Source organism: Euprymna scolopes, chromosome 19, assembly GCF_053919585.1.
Source record: "Euprymna scolopes isolate OS-2025 chromosome 19, ASM5391958v1, whole genome shotgun sequence".
Lineage (NCBI taxonomy): Eukaryota > Metazoa > Mollusca > Cephalopoda > Sepiida > Sepiolidae > Euprymna > Euprymna scolopes.
Genome location: NC_136500.1, coordinates 110,484,250 through 110,499,270, shown reverse-complemented (window position 1 = coordinate 110,499,270; position 15,021 = coordinate 110,484,250). Strand labels below are relative to the sequence as shown.

At 29.1% G+C, this 15,021-nt stretch overlaps 1 protein-coding gene across 4 annotated transcripts in view; it reads left to right on the top strand.

Annotated features, from left to right (window-relative positions):
- LOC145239875 (zinc finger and BTB domain-containing protein 11-like) overlaps positions 1-15,021 on the top strand; it is a 179,696-nt gene that overhangs the window by 44,813 nt on the left and 119,862 nt on the right. Inside the window, exon 3 of one of the 4 annotated variants that reach the window (XM_080103467.1) lies at positions 6,841-7,000. The exons of the other annotated variants lie outside the window; for them this stretch is intronic. Coding sequence (XP_079959593.1) covers positions 6,841-6,854 — 14 coding nt within the window. The 3' untranslated portion in view covers positions 6,855-7,000. Of the gene's footprint in view, positions 1-6,840; positions 7,001-15,021 lie in introns of those variants that run through there. 4 annotated transcript variants of the gene reach the window in all.

The window sequence follows — 15,021 nt, the reverse complement described above, 5'->3', positions numbered from 1 at the left end:
ACGCTAAATAATTTGCTTGATTCTCTGATTAATAAATATAAAATGACTTCTCGCGTGAGATGCAAGTGCATTATAAACGACCAAACTTTCAATCAATAAGTTCCACAAAAATGAATACCCCCCTCTATCTTTCTCTCTCCTCTCTCTCTCCTGGTAATTTTTTTAATTGTAAAAATAAAAAAAAAGCGGACGTTTAGGAAATTGCGCCCCCCCCCTCTACATTCCACAATTTACACTTTTTTTGACGTTAATCTCATCAATTACAAACTACTTTTTTCAGATTAAAAAAAAAAATTGAAATGATTTTTATCGCCAGGGATCAGTTTTCAATTATAACGTTTTACTAAGTTGAACATGTACTTCTTGACCACCACAGAGAAAAATAATGCAACTCTCTTATGCGATCGTCTAAAAAAAGGGGGGGGGGGATAAGGTAAATTTTTTACTTTCTGACGACTTTTACAGGTTTGCATTAACTTGTTTAGTCATACATTTTTTCCGACGCTGAAATAGTTGTAACACAATAGCCGTAAAATTTTGCAAAAGGTCCATTCTTGGAGTGGGCATTTTCTGATAGTTGGGATTCTTTCAAGCGAGACGACGTTGATGAAATCGATAAGATAGATGAGAGAGAGGTGAAAGGGGGGGGGGTCAAGAAAGTTCCCTTCCTCACCCCCTCTTTTTAGACGGGATTTAACACTGCTCACGTAAGAGAATCGCATTATTTTTCTCTGCAATGGTCACGAAATACGTGTTCAATTTAGTAGAACGTTATAATTGAAAACTGATCCCCCGACGATAAAAGTCATAAAAAAAGTTGTTTTTATTTTTTTAAATCTGGAAGATAAGTTTGTAATCGATGACATTAACGTGAAAAAGAAAAAAAAAAAACGTGTAAATCGTGGAATTTAAGGGAGGGGGCAATTTCCTAAACGTTCGCAAAAAAAAACAATGCATTGTAAAGTGCACTTTTCAATTGTAATCTCTGCCATTGTGCTGAGGGAGACAACATTATTTTACTAAGAAATTCATTCATTTTTTTCATGCGAGAATTTGGGACGCTAAAATCTGGGCAATTTCGAGGATTGTTTTCTTTTTTCTATTAAGAATATGCAACTTTGAATATTCTTTATTCTCGTCCCAGCCAAAGGTATGAAGGTGAAGGGGGGGGACAACTATTTTATTTAATGTAACAGTTTTACATTATAATAACAAAAAGTGTTTTTTTTGGTATTATTTTACTTTAAGACCTGTCTCGCATTCATATAGAAAACTTTTTTTTTTTTTTTGTAGATTTCGGTGTGCTTTAAAAGAATATGAAACCGTTTTCGTCACAAATTTACCATTGGCATGGTATTAACCTTTGAACACTGGAACTATTTTCCACCATTTCAGTCTTCGGTTACGCTACATGCGAAGTACCATAAACGAAGGCCGTGAAATGTGCACTCGCATACCGAACTGCTTGCTCACATAGCGTAGTAGTATTTGGTGAACAATTTCAAATTAGATGAGAAACAAGTAGTTTTCCAGATATCAAGCCATTTAATTCTATATGTTATCAGTCATGGCCATTTCTGTACGCGCAAGCGCGGGGCAAAAATATGTGCATACAGAAATGGCCATCACTGATCACGTATAGAATTACATGGCTTAATATCTGGAAAACTACTTGTTTGTGGTAAAAATATGTGCGCTTGCATGCATAGAAATGATCACCACTGATAACATAAGGAATTACATTGCTTGATATCTGGAAAACTACTTGTTTGCCACAAAAATATGCAAGGGCTTATGCTTACAGAAATGATCACCACTGATAACATAAGGAATTACACATCTGCACACAGATTTTTCTTAATTTTTCAATTTCTTCATGTCTTCATTGAAAGATGGGGAAAAAAACCTTTTAGCCAATAAACAAAGAAAAACATGCCCCCTCACTAGTTGGCCAGAAAGTGAATGCTCATTTTCAGTTAAATTTACATGGAAAAGTGATCACCCACTTTTGGAAAAGCAATTTCTTCACATCATGAGAACTATTTCTCTGTGACAGAAATGGTTAGCAGATTTGTTTTTAGCACACCGAAATCTACGAAAAAAAAAAAGAAGGTTTTTGATACGGATAAAGTAAAATTTTACCTTTTTTTTTTTTTTTTTTTTTTTTTTTTCTTCTTATTTGTGAAATACAATTAATATAATTTTATCTTTTTTTGTTTGTTTTTATTTTATTTTTATTTTTTACGTTACGTTGGGTCTGTGAATTACATCATATAAACTAAATATGTACAAAATGAATGCCCGATCCTTAAAATGTATAAACATTTCGACCCCTTTCTTCAGGTTAAATTTTACTTGATTTCCACCTTAAAATTTTCCTTTAAAATGATGACTGATATAAAGGTTTTCGGATGTGCTGAAACGAATATCGCACTTTAATTTTACCGCAAATAAGTAGTTTTCTGAATATCAAGCAATGTAATTCCTTATGTTATAAGTGGTGGCTATTGTTGTACTTGCAAGTGTGCACATATTTTGGACCTATAAAAGTCGTCATTTTAAAGGACAATGTTAATGTGTAAACCAAGTAGTAATTTACCCTTAAAAATGCACTGAAATTCAGGAATTTTAATGAAATTTTGAGTATTTATTAATTAACGATCACATAATATAATGAACCCATTATTTTTTTTTTAATCTTAGTAAATTATTTTGTGTAAACAATAAACACCTTTACTATAGTTGTAGTTTTAAGAATCAATAATAATAAAAAATGCATCAAATAATTTTTTTTTATGAAAATAAAGCATTGTAAATGTTAACAATTAAAAAATTAAATAAAAGCCCCAAAATCCATGTTAATAAAAATAATATAATTTGATGAAAAAATAGTTTCTCAAACTAACGATATTACCAATAAATTTAGCATTGTTTATTCAATATTTTCACCAAAAAAATGATATTGAAAAAAATATTTCATGTGACGTTAATAACAATTCGGGCAGAACTTTCAAATGTAATATTTTTTTCTTGTGAGCATGAATATGTAAACATTAGCATAAGAATTTTTTTATAATCTTAAAAAATAAAAAAAATTGAGGTCTAGCATCATTAAGAAAAAAATTTTTGTAGAAGTATGGGCGGGCAGCATTTATAAAAATAAAAGATTAAATTAAAAAGACAGGATTTGTAGCCCACCCGCCATATACTGTTTAAGTATTAATAAATAATTGTTTTAGCTTATAAAATAGACGCTGTAGACATTTTACCAAAGTTATATCAAATTCTAAGGAAGAATATAATAAAGTTTCATTAATATTTCAGAATATTACTGAATTTTGAAATTTGTAACCAATAATACTGTTGGCTTATTTTTAAAAATGCCCCTGTATTTAAAATTAATACCAAATTAAATTCAATCTTTATAAAATCTTAATTGTACACATTGAAAAATGCTTTACTTAAATAAGCACTTCCTTTTTATTACAACAAAATAGGATTGCCTAAATTAATATTTTTTTATAATTTTTAAAAATACGGAAATTAAGGTATAATAATGTTTCAATTTCTTTATAAATAAAATTGAATATTTGACATTTTTGGTTTTAATAGAAATTTTGCATGCTGCATTTTCATTTGTTTTGATCCAGCAAAATCTGTTTGCTTTTCTGTGGATTTTTCTTTTTCTTTTAGTAAAGCAATATTTCATAATTTTTGTGTATATTACTATTTTAGACATGACAATTAAGTGAGTACTGTTGTATGTAAAAGGAGTTGATTGTTGGGTACATCAGAAAAAATGTTACATTTACACCTGATGGAGTTCTTGTGGCGAAAACAAGAAACTGGACAAATATTCTCAAAAATATTAAATTCTATCGGGGAGCAGTATTGTTTTATGTAAAATAAAAAATGTTGTCACCGTTTCCTTTAATAAAAATTTGTTACATAAAAAAAAGTCATTGTAGCTTTTTTTTATTCATTTTTTTTTTTTATTACAATACCTCCACAATTATTGTCACATTTTCCTTTTTTTCTAAAATTAAAGCTTATATTTTTTGTTATTAATCTAATAAAATTTTTGTTACAATAAATAAAGTAGTTGAACAAAAAAAATTAATCAATTTGCCGATGTGGACCAACTAAACACTCACCTTTCAAAAGTCGAATTTTAAGGATGTTCCAATCTGTTTTCAACAAATATCACATTTAAAATTGTCGCCAACTAGTGGTTTTTATGCTATTAAGACCTTTTGCTGAATATTCTTCCAGTATTTAACAATTTTCTTTAAACATATTTTTCACATTTTTTCATTATAAAAACAAAAAAATAAATACCAGTATCATTGTTTCATGTGAAAGTTGTTCGATAACTGAGTTTATAAATAAAAATTATTATATTAATTATTACATCCCTTCTGAAGTTTTCGATTTTGTTCTCTTATTGTTAATCAAAAACAATACTAACCCTAACAATACTTCATTTTTATTAAACTCAACAATCTTTTATACATGCATACACATTTCTTGTTTTAGTTTTAAATAATAAAAAAAAAGAAAAAAGAAATGGTGACAACTGAAAACCCTTATAGAATACATTGGATAACATCTTAATATCATAGAAACTATTTGTCAGTGACAATTTTAAATGTAATATTCATTCTAAACGACCGAAATACCCTAACAATAAATTTTTGAAAGGTGACTGTTTAGTTGATCAATATAAGAATCATTTAGTAAAATATAGTTATCTGCCCTTGTTTACTAATAAAACTAAAGTCTAAAAATGTCTTCTTTTCTGAGATTTGTAATTTTAGCATTTCAACCCAGCTGTTAGTTAGCTGGGTTGAAATGCTAAAATTGCAATAAATCGCCAAAACATTCAATTGCATCATGGCTTGTTTTTTGGCTCCATAGATATATTTCTAATATCCATGTTTGCAAATATGACTTGGATTAAAAAGAAATGACTTGCAGCATATTGATGTTCTGTTTTTATGTTTTTAACAATTCTTATTTTAGCATTTCCAAATATATTTATCTAGGGCTACTGAATGTTTTGTCCAATTTATATAGATATTACAGTACTTGCAATTCATTCCACTTGCTGTTTCATCCATTCAATTATGGATACAGTGTCTTTTGAAATCAACTGACATACAATATCTTTGAAAATGGTTCTATTCATTTGTTGCAGCATTTTTAAAAACATTTTTTCAAATATTAGATTTTGTAAACACATAAAGGACAAAGTATGGAATAAGTATGGAATCAGAAGCTGAGAGATTTAAAGGAGACACTTTTCAATATATATATATATATATATATATATATATATATATATATATATATATATATATATATATATATATTATACACACTAACATGGGTGCCCGACGTTTCCCGGGTGTTTGGAGATGTATATTGAGCAAAAAAAAAAAAAAAAACGGTCAATTTTTTTAACTTTCACTCTTATTATGACCCCTTTAACATTTATTGTTTGAGGCTCAAATCAAGTTAGATCCATGTCCAAGGAATCTATATCTAAAATTTCAAGTGTTGACCCAAAATTGCCGGAGGAGTTTGGTAGAGTTCTCAAAGGTCAAATCGTTGAACTTTGACCCCTTAACAGCCAAATTTCTGGCCGAAAACCGATCACATAGATTTTCCCAAATCTCAGTACTCTGTATATTAAATTTCGAGTCTGTAGACTAAAAATTGACAGACTTATTGTGTAGGGAAATGTACACACACACACACAGACACGGTCACTTTTATAGATATATATATATATTTATGTAGGTGTGTGTTTTTCTGGATAGGCTTTTCCTATTTTTAAACAAAACTTTTCAATAAAATAAATACAGAGATGGTATCTATCGAGTAATTTCTTGTTTTAAAATGAGTTCATTCTCTATGGTTATTCAATTTGTTTTTTTTTTCTTTTAAGGCATTAAAGAAAAACATTACCCCCCCCCCTAAAAAACGCACTCTACATAAAAAATATATTCTCTCATTTTTCTTTAAATCTTTCCTTAACATTTAGATCCACGAATAAAACAAACAACTCAGGTTGTGTATGTTTGTTTACAAATGACATGTGCATTGCTAGTTAGCAAGTGTCCATTTAAGTGTTCCCTTTTAGTCACTCGACTTCCAGAGTCCTTATTCCATACTTTGTCCCACATAAATTTCTGCTGAAATTGTTCATTATTTAAATAAGCCTAAACGTATTTCACTGAAAATTTAGGTGACTATAATAGAAATTAACCTATAATAATTTAGTGTCAGCAATAAATATGGAAAATCCTCATGTATTGAATTTTTTAAAAGTTATTTACATCCAATAATTGATTAGAGATTAAAACAAATTACTGTAACAATAATTATTTATCTGTTTATAACAATATTGATTCATCATCCATGCCTCATTTGGTAAGCATATAAGTATATGTGATGAAAGGAGTCTATTGAAAAAGAATACCTATTTATACAAAAAATGCAACTAGATGAAGGTATAGTGTTAAGTTAAAAAAAAAAAAAAGCAAGGAGGAGCGAGTAGACTAGATATGAAAGGAGAGTGGGCAGAGGAATTATTAAGTATTTAATTTGATGAATAGTTCTACGTAAGAACAGGTGACAGAAGCGGTATATAGTACTGATATCCATTGAGGAACGTTTCTTTGAATTTAATACTAAGCCATCCACCTTTTCTCTGGATCTTATTGGGCATTTGTTTGTCGAGTTATGATAACTAGTTTTTTCTATGCTTATTCACTAATTTCAAATTTTTTTTTTTTTTTTTTTTTTTTTTTTTTTTTTTTTGTATCCTGACTCTAGGTTCCCTGATGTGAAAAAGAAACCAGCGTTATGGAAACGCTGGGTGAAGGCATTGGCACGACAAAACTGGACACCAAGTCACTACACGTATATCTGTAGCCAACATTTTGAGAAATCTTGTTTTCAGGAGATAAGGCCTGGCGGTCGAGCATTGCTTCATCGATATGCTGTCCCAACCATATTTAAAACTGGGCCTGCTAGGCAGCAAAGTAATTTTCAAACTGAGAGGCCATCATCCTATATTTACACAACACTTTCGCTAAATGCTAGTGAGTTTTTAAAAGTTTTTTTTTTTTTTAATTTTTTCACTTAAGTATATTTTGTATACATAAATGTTTGTTTTTAAAACTTTTTCTTCCTGTATAGTTTCCACAAAGATTGGTACCTCTTCTAATCACAGATTTATATAATAAACAAGAATGGATATATTCTGAAGATGCGTTGATTTTAATGTACATGTTTAGCAATTTCATAGTTAAGCATGACAGGGCGATTGGTGGACAGAGCCTTTTATAGAGACTCTTTTTTTTTAATCAAATGTTTCCATTTAATGTATTTTTAACGATGAAAATGCTATTTCTAACTGAAATGTGACTGATTAACACAAAGCCGCTTATAGAAATGCATCGACCTTAACAAAAAACATGTTTATTTAAACTAGTAAATTTCTAAAGTACAAATTCTCCGACACCACGAAAACAAGTCTTGCATTCATTCACACAATTTGGCATCGATGAATGAATTTGCCTGTTTTATAGCATATAAACGACCCCCCCCCCTTTAAGGATGGGGTTGACTTAACACTAATTGACAAAACCTATTTTAAATGACTCCTTGGAAATGGAATGGTTTTTTTACTCCTAGCTAAAGGATTGGGTGATGCTAGGAGACGTGGAGGTGGTGAGGTTCATACCTTTCCCCATATAGTATTTATTTTTATTCCAAGAAAAAATTTTTGTTACATTTTTTTTATAGAGATATAGAAACAGATTGTGTGTGTGTGGATTAAATACACTATGTAATAATATTAACGAAAAACATGCATAAAATATATATATATAATATTTGGAACCTATGACAGGTTTTATTTATGGAATTAATTCTATTAAGTTGAAGTGTTGTAAACCAGTAAGTGTCTGAAAGAACAACACAACTCTGTATTTAGTGGACATAAAATATATTGAAAAGAAAAGCAAAGACAATAAATAAATAGTGGTTATACATCTGTTTGACTGCCAAGTGTGCATAATTTGTGCATAATGTTGACAGACATTCTTCCGGTCTTCATAGTATGTGGAAGAGTTCATTATTATACATAAAATAGCCCCCCCCCTCTTAAACCTTAACTTCGAAGGGTTTCAGTATTGTTTAATCTTAGGGTTTATCATAAGGTCCTCTGATTATGTAGACCATATCTTCCATCTTTTATAATTAGGTTTAAGGTCTATGTTAGGTTAGTAATATCATTTATTAGTTTCTGAATGACATCCAATTCTGTTTCACAAGTTTATCAATTAATTTGATATTAGTACTTAGATGTTTATAATAAGAAACTTAGTATTTGCCAATTCTACTTGTGGCTCAGGTTGATATTGGGTTTTGCCTTTTCCTTAAAGCTTCAACGTCTTGTTTGAGTTTCAGAATAACTTTCTTTTGATGCTTCTCCATTTGTAAAGTTATTTTCTGCTCACTTTTTAATTGTTCCCATTGACACTGCATTATTTCTGGATGTCATTTAGAATTATATTCTTTATTCTTTTCAGTGTCTTCCTTGATTTGCCATATGAGTTTCATTTTAAGTTGTTATTCATTGTTGGTTTGATTTCAAAGGGATTTTCGATGATGCTTTTTCACTTCTTGGGATTTTTTCAACTTAGCTATTCTAGGGCAAAAAGTACTGATTCATAAATCCCTCAAATTGAACTGCTGCATCCAGTCTGTGCCAAATAAATTAGTGGCATTTCTTAACATGCACATTTTCAATTTTTTGGGTAGTTTCTTTTAAACTAATTTCACCCTTGAATTTAATTTTTTATCTGTTACCAATTTGGCTATTTTGTTGGTTTTTAGCATGGTTGGTTTATTCAACTAACGATACACATGAAAAAATTTAAATAGACTAAAATATCTCAATACAATGGCTTACATGGAAAGAACTTGATTAGCTAAGAAAGAATCTTTTAAAAAATTTAAAATCTGACTAAAAATAAGGAAGTTATGACTATTTTTGTGCCTTGCATATTTTTCCCTCTTTAAAACCATATAAATTTTGTCACATTTTTTTTACACCACTTTTTCAATAAAAATGCTATAGTTTTGTCAAAAGCACAATATTAAGCAATGAAAGTTGGCATATAAGTATACTTGTGAAAGAAATCAGAATATGGCACTGAAAATATTTCCAAATAATCTGCAGTAAATGCACATAAATGTTGCAATACCATAAAAATTGCATGCATTCATTAAAAAAAAAAACAAGTTACAAAACTCAAAGTTGAATTCCAGTGTATTTTTTTGTACAAAAACTGAAATCTAATACTAGGACTGTTAACAATGAATATATTGCAAAATTTCTCTGGTATTATTGTAGATTAACATCTGCTAAAATAAATCTCCCTCAACTATCTCTCCAATGTATGTAGTTCCCCCTTTTTCATATGAGCACATTAAAAAAATTAGTAGGAATTCTATAAGTTTATTGTTTTTATAGACAACTAGCAAAGATACCTGCACATTGCGCTGGACTTTGCTATACATTCGGATGCCCGTGAACATTTGTTGTACACTCGGATACCCATGAACATTTGTTGTACACTCAGGTACCTTAACATTCGGCTTTGACCTTAAAAAATAGTGTGCACCATCACTAGGCTGAAGACCATCATTATGTCAGATTTGGTCATTATCTGTTCAGTAGTGTGAGCAGTAGAAGAGTATATATACATGGGCTATGACTTTGACTGTAACCTTGAAAAATGGTGTGCACCATCCCTAGGTGGAGGACCAGCATCATACCAGGTTTAGTCATGATCGGTCCAATGGTGTGGTCTACACACAATAATGCTACTACTACTATATATATATATATATATATATATATATATATATATATAGATAGATTATGCATGGTTTTAAGAGTCTTTTTAGAAGGAGAAGGCTTGCCACACAGACTTTGGGTTAGTTTAGGGGTAGGGAAAATTACATTTGAACATCCTGAAAACTTGGCAGAAAGAAAATAAACAAAAACAATTATTTTAGAGTAAGGGATTAGTTTCACATATATATTTAATGTAAAATAACTCACCATTTTCCAGGCCATTCTAAAGTTTTAGTTAATTTATTTTTCTGTAAGAAACAAATTGTTTTTTTTTTGTTGTTTTTTTTTGACAATTGTGTGTGTGTTTTTAATGGTTTGTATGATTGGGAGGGCTTGCCACTTAGGATTAGTGTTAGTTATGAAAGAGCTTTCGTTTTGAAGTAGGTGCCATTCAAACTTATGGCTAGTGGTAGGATTAATAAATTTTTTTGGATTAAGGCTTGTCACTCAGTTTAAGGTTAATGGTATGATAGGTTCCAGGAAGGCACTTTAGGAGGTGGACTTGTCACTCTGTCCTAGATTTAGTGGTAGCATAATTTATATATACTAACTTCTCAAATTGAAAAAATATCCAAAGAATTTAGAGTATTAACTGCTCTAAAAAACAAGAATCTCTGAGAAATGGGAGTTCATTAATTTAAGAAAATGATTACCCCTCTACTTTAAATCCTAAATTATTTTTGTTTCCTTGAAGTCTTTTAGGATATTCACACACAATCACCTTAAAAGAATAATTTTTTTTTAATTTGCAACTATAAAATCATTTATTACTACAATTAAAGCTTGAAATTTAATTATATTTGAAAACTAATTTTTCTGGAAGGAAATTTTATAAACGAATCACAAACCACATTAATTTTTAATAAAAAAAGTTTTGTTTTTCAACATAATTTATGAAACTTATTGCTTTAAATAAATGCTGAGTATGAGAGCTACTAGTTATATTTTTACTTTTGTTGAAAACCGGTTGACATTTTAAGGGGAGCATCATTAAAAACCACTGGTACCAAAAGAGAAATCAACATAAAATTGTTTTAAAAATAATAAAAACATTTATTTTTCCTTATTAGTTGGGGTACAAAAAATATTTAGAAAAATGTTTGAGATACATCCTGTTGAAGTTTTATTTTTAAGACAACAAAAAAAAAACAAATGGACTTAGTTTATTTCGTACTCCAACAGTAAGTGTGATCTATGTTTTTTTTCTGATTGTTTTTTAGATTTCATGACAAAATTCCTCAGAGGAATGGTACCAAGGTTTTAAATACTGCGGGGGTAAAAAAAAAAAAAAATGTTGCAAAATGGCTATTTAATAACGTTAACATTTTGTCATTACTTTACCAAAAACTACATCATCAGGGTAGGTCTAAAGTATTGAGGAGCCCTGTATAAATATATGTTGCCCTGGACAAATATTATTTAGTCTCTGGAATTTTCTATGGAAAAAGCTTTTTTTTTTTTTTCTTAATTTATTTGAGCCTCTGTTGGTAAAAGAATATCCAAGAGTCATGAAAAAAAAATCTCCTTTCAGCATCTATAATAATAAGATATATGTATGTTTCTTATGTCAGTATTACATGTTGAATTTTTATTTATTGAAATAAAAAATGCAACTAACTTTTTAAAAATCCAAATTAAAAATGATTTAATTTGGTAAAATCTGCCCAAATGCACTCATTTCTGTTTTTATATGTAAAAATTTTTTATCTTGCATTTGTGTGCAGTCAAAAAATCAAACTCTAAAAACTACAGGTGTACACACATTCCCAACCAGACATCTCAAAATGAAGTTATTTTAAGATTCTGAAGCTAAAATAAAGGAAAAATTCCTAGACAATATCAGATGTTAAAAAAATTAATATTTCCTATTTTAATTAATTTTAATTAATAATTGTTTATTAAAATTTCAATTTATTTTATTTCTTACTGATATTTTTCTAACTCTAGGAAATTTCTATCCAATTAAAAACGCAAAAATTATAAAAGTTATTTCATATTATTTAAGGTAAAAAAAATATTTTATACATTTTTATTTACATATAATTAAAATATATATTTTCACATAACCATGATATTTGTGTCTTGATGTCATCTGCATATGTCAGTAGTGTGGCATTTTTTAGTTGGCATCTGTCATTAATACATGTAACACACAGAACTGATTCTTCTGGTAAACCCATTCTTCTGGAATGCTTTCGTAGAACTGTAAATATTATTTTTTCACTGAGAATAAAGAATTTAAAAGGATCATCTTTCACACTCCTTGCAAAGAATTTTGCCATGAGCCTTTTGAATGCATAAGGTAAACAATGTTCGCCCATGAGTCGGTATCATTGGTCTAAATGATATCCTCAAAATACTCTATAAGCTGATCACAACTGAAGTTAGGGATGAATCTGAATTGCAAAAGACATATGAGACAGTATTTCTCTGACACAGGATTCCATTTGTTTGGTGATACAGCTGATAGTTGACAGGTTATGTGTGTTCACCATTTTTGAATAAGGGAATGACACTGGTAGTTTTCCAGTGCTTTAGAGTGCCACCATTGTTAAGAGAGAAAGCTGGTGCAAAAAAAAAAAAGTATCTATCACATTTTAGGAACAAGGATGTAATACTATCCACATGAGAGGAGTGATAGTTACAAAGTGTCATCGCTGCATTCCAGATATAAATTGCATATTTGTTATTGAATTTCATGTTAGAAATGGTGGAAATGTTACATTCTGTTTTCAAAAAAAACAAAATACTTGCATGATGATTAGCAATGAATTCTACATATTCTTTGGAATCATCAGTGATCTGAATTGTGAAAAGACCAACTGGGGAGTGAGTAGTTTCCTTTGAATGTACATATTTCTAGGACACCTTACTGCCAGAAATTTGCTGCCGTTCAAATTCAAACATATTTTTTTTACACTTGATATAGTTGGAAAATTGATTCTGTTGTTATCTATCTTATTCATTGTGTAAAGCCTCTATCTAGCAAAACCATTAATGAAATTTTTTTTCTTCACTGAATTTTCATCTGCATCTATTTTATTTTTGTTACTTTTTAGTAAGAATATTGTAATTTTATACTAAAAATTCTCAATTTGTTTCCTACTTTCTGGTGTGAGCCATGAAAATATTTTTCTGTTTATTTTATTTCAGGTTGTACAGATACTCTCCTAAGAATTCTCTCAATTGGGAATTGTTAAAAACGTTTTCTGCTAGTTTTAACATTGTTCGTTTTGTCAAGCAAATCATAGCATGTTCCTCAATAATATTATTCTATTGATCAGCAACAAGTTATAAAATTTATTTCCAAGGATCAAAATAATCAAATTGATGAAAAATTTAACAATATCTAAATTTGAAATTATTTTTGCTGCTACCCTCTTTTTGGTTCATGGAAGATATGAAAATAATCAACAAGTAAAAAAGAAAAAGTAAAAACTACAAAAAATGGGGGATATTATCTATTAGTAAAATGTGTTGATTTGTTTTTTTTTTTTTTATTGGTCACTTGGGTCCCTTTTGTCATCTGGAGGACATGTACAAGGAGCAGATGCTATGAATATGAAATAAAGCTGAAATAAAAATGCTCAAAAGTTTTTAAATTCACTTGGGAACAAAAACAAATATTTGAAATAAAAATTCGACTTCTCACTGACAGGCTACACTCCAACTCTATTTTGTATAAAACAAGGGTAGTTACACAATGTTGTCAGTGTATGGCATAAAACAAATGATTCAAGCAATGTACAAATTCAATGTGAAGAGTAAATTATTTCACCACGTATTATCCACACTGGTTCACTAAATCAATGTCTGCCAATGAGATTTTAATATTTTCTCCAGATCAATCTATAAACATCATCAGATCATAAAAAATATTTGTAAAAATAATGAAATATTTACTTTGCATCAATTATTGCAAAGTTAAGTGTTCACCATTCTCACATCCATTTATGAACGGTTTAACAGAAATTGATTTAATTTGAAAAAAGAATCATTAGATTGTCTGAAAGGCAGGGTTCAGTGTTTGAATTGGAAATCAACTCCTATTACAGTATAGTATATTTTGGTCCTCATTTTTAAAAAAAACATTATTTTGACTTTTTTCTATAAATAATCCTCAGAATATAATGTATAATTGATATTGGTTTCATATCTGCCTAGTATTTGAATGGTGTGAAAAGTTGATGAGTACAATTTTCATGTATAGATGTATTTAAAATAAAAAATTTGTCATTTCAGAACAAGATTGGTATAAATTGATTTAGATTTTATTATTATTATTAAAAATATTGAAAATTAAAACCAAGAACTTATGTTTAAAACTTATGAGCAGGAAAATTGAAGAAACTCCTGTTTCAATTATTTTTTTAGGGAGGAACTCGTTGATTTGTTTGATTGGTCAGTGTGTGCATGGAAGGGAGGACTTTGCTCATAATTTATAACTGGAACGCAACTTATGAAATAAATCCACCTAGTAGTAAATTGACCATAAATGAACTTAAGAAGGTTGTTTTTACAATAATGCTTGACTTTTATCCCCATTTTCAAAAATTCTCATAAAATTGTTTTATATTAAAATTACAATGCTCATTAAAAATAGTGGGAATGAATTTTTAATAAGATTCTCTTTTGCAAAGCAATATGTCAATCAATTAACCAGAGGAAGCTGAAATTGTACAAATTTTATGCTGTCTCTTTTCTAAGTTGGAGCTTTTTCACTATATAGTATTCTTTGCAACCCTACAGACTAAATAACTGCTTGTTTAGTAATATTATCTGCACATATAATAGCATAAAAAACAACTTAATACATCACATACTGTTGAAAAAAATTTCCAATATAAAAAAACAACATAAAAACATTTATCATATTTCATTGTTGATGCAGCAAGAAAATAAGGCTATATCATTAACAAAAGTGTAAGCAAATATTTGCCAAAAATCTTGGGGATGAGTGATTTGTACAATTTCAACATTTTCTGGATGTATACTTCATTAATTTCATTTTTTCAATTTGTATTCTTTGCTTTGGACTAAATAGTTGCTTGTTTAGTATTATCTGCAAAAATAATAGCATCAAC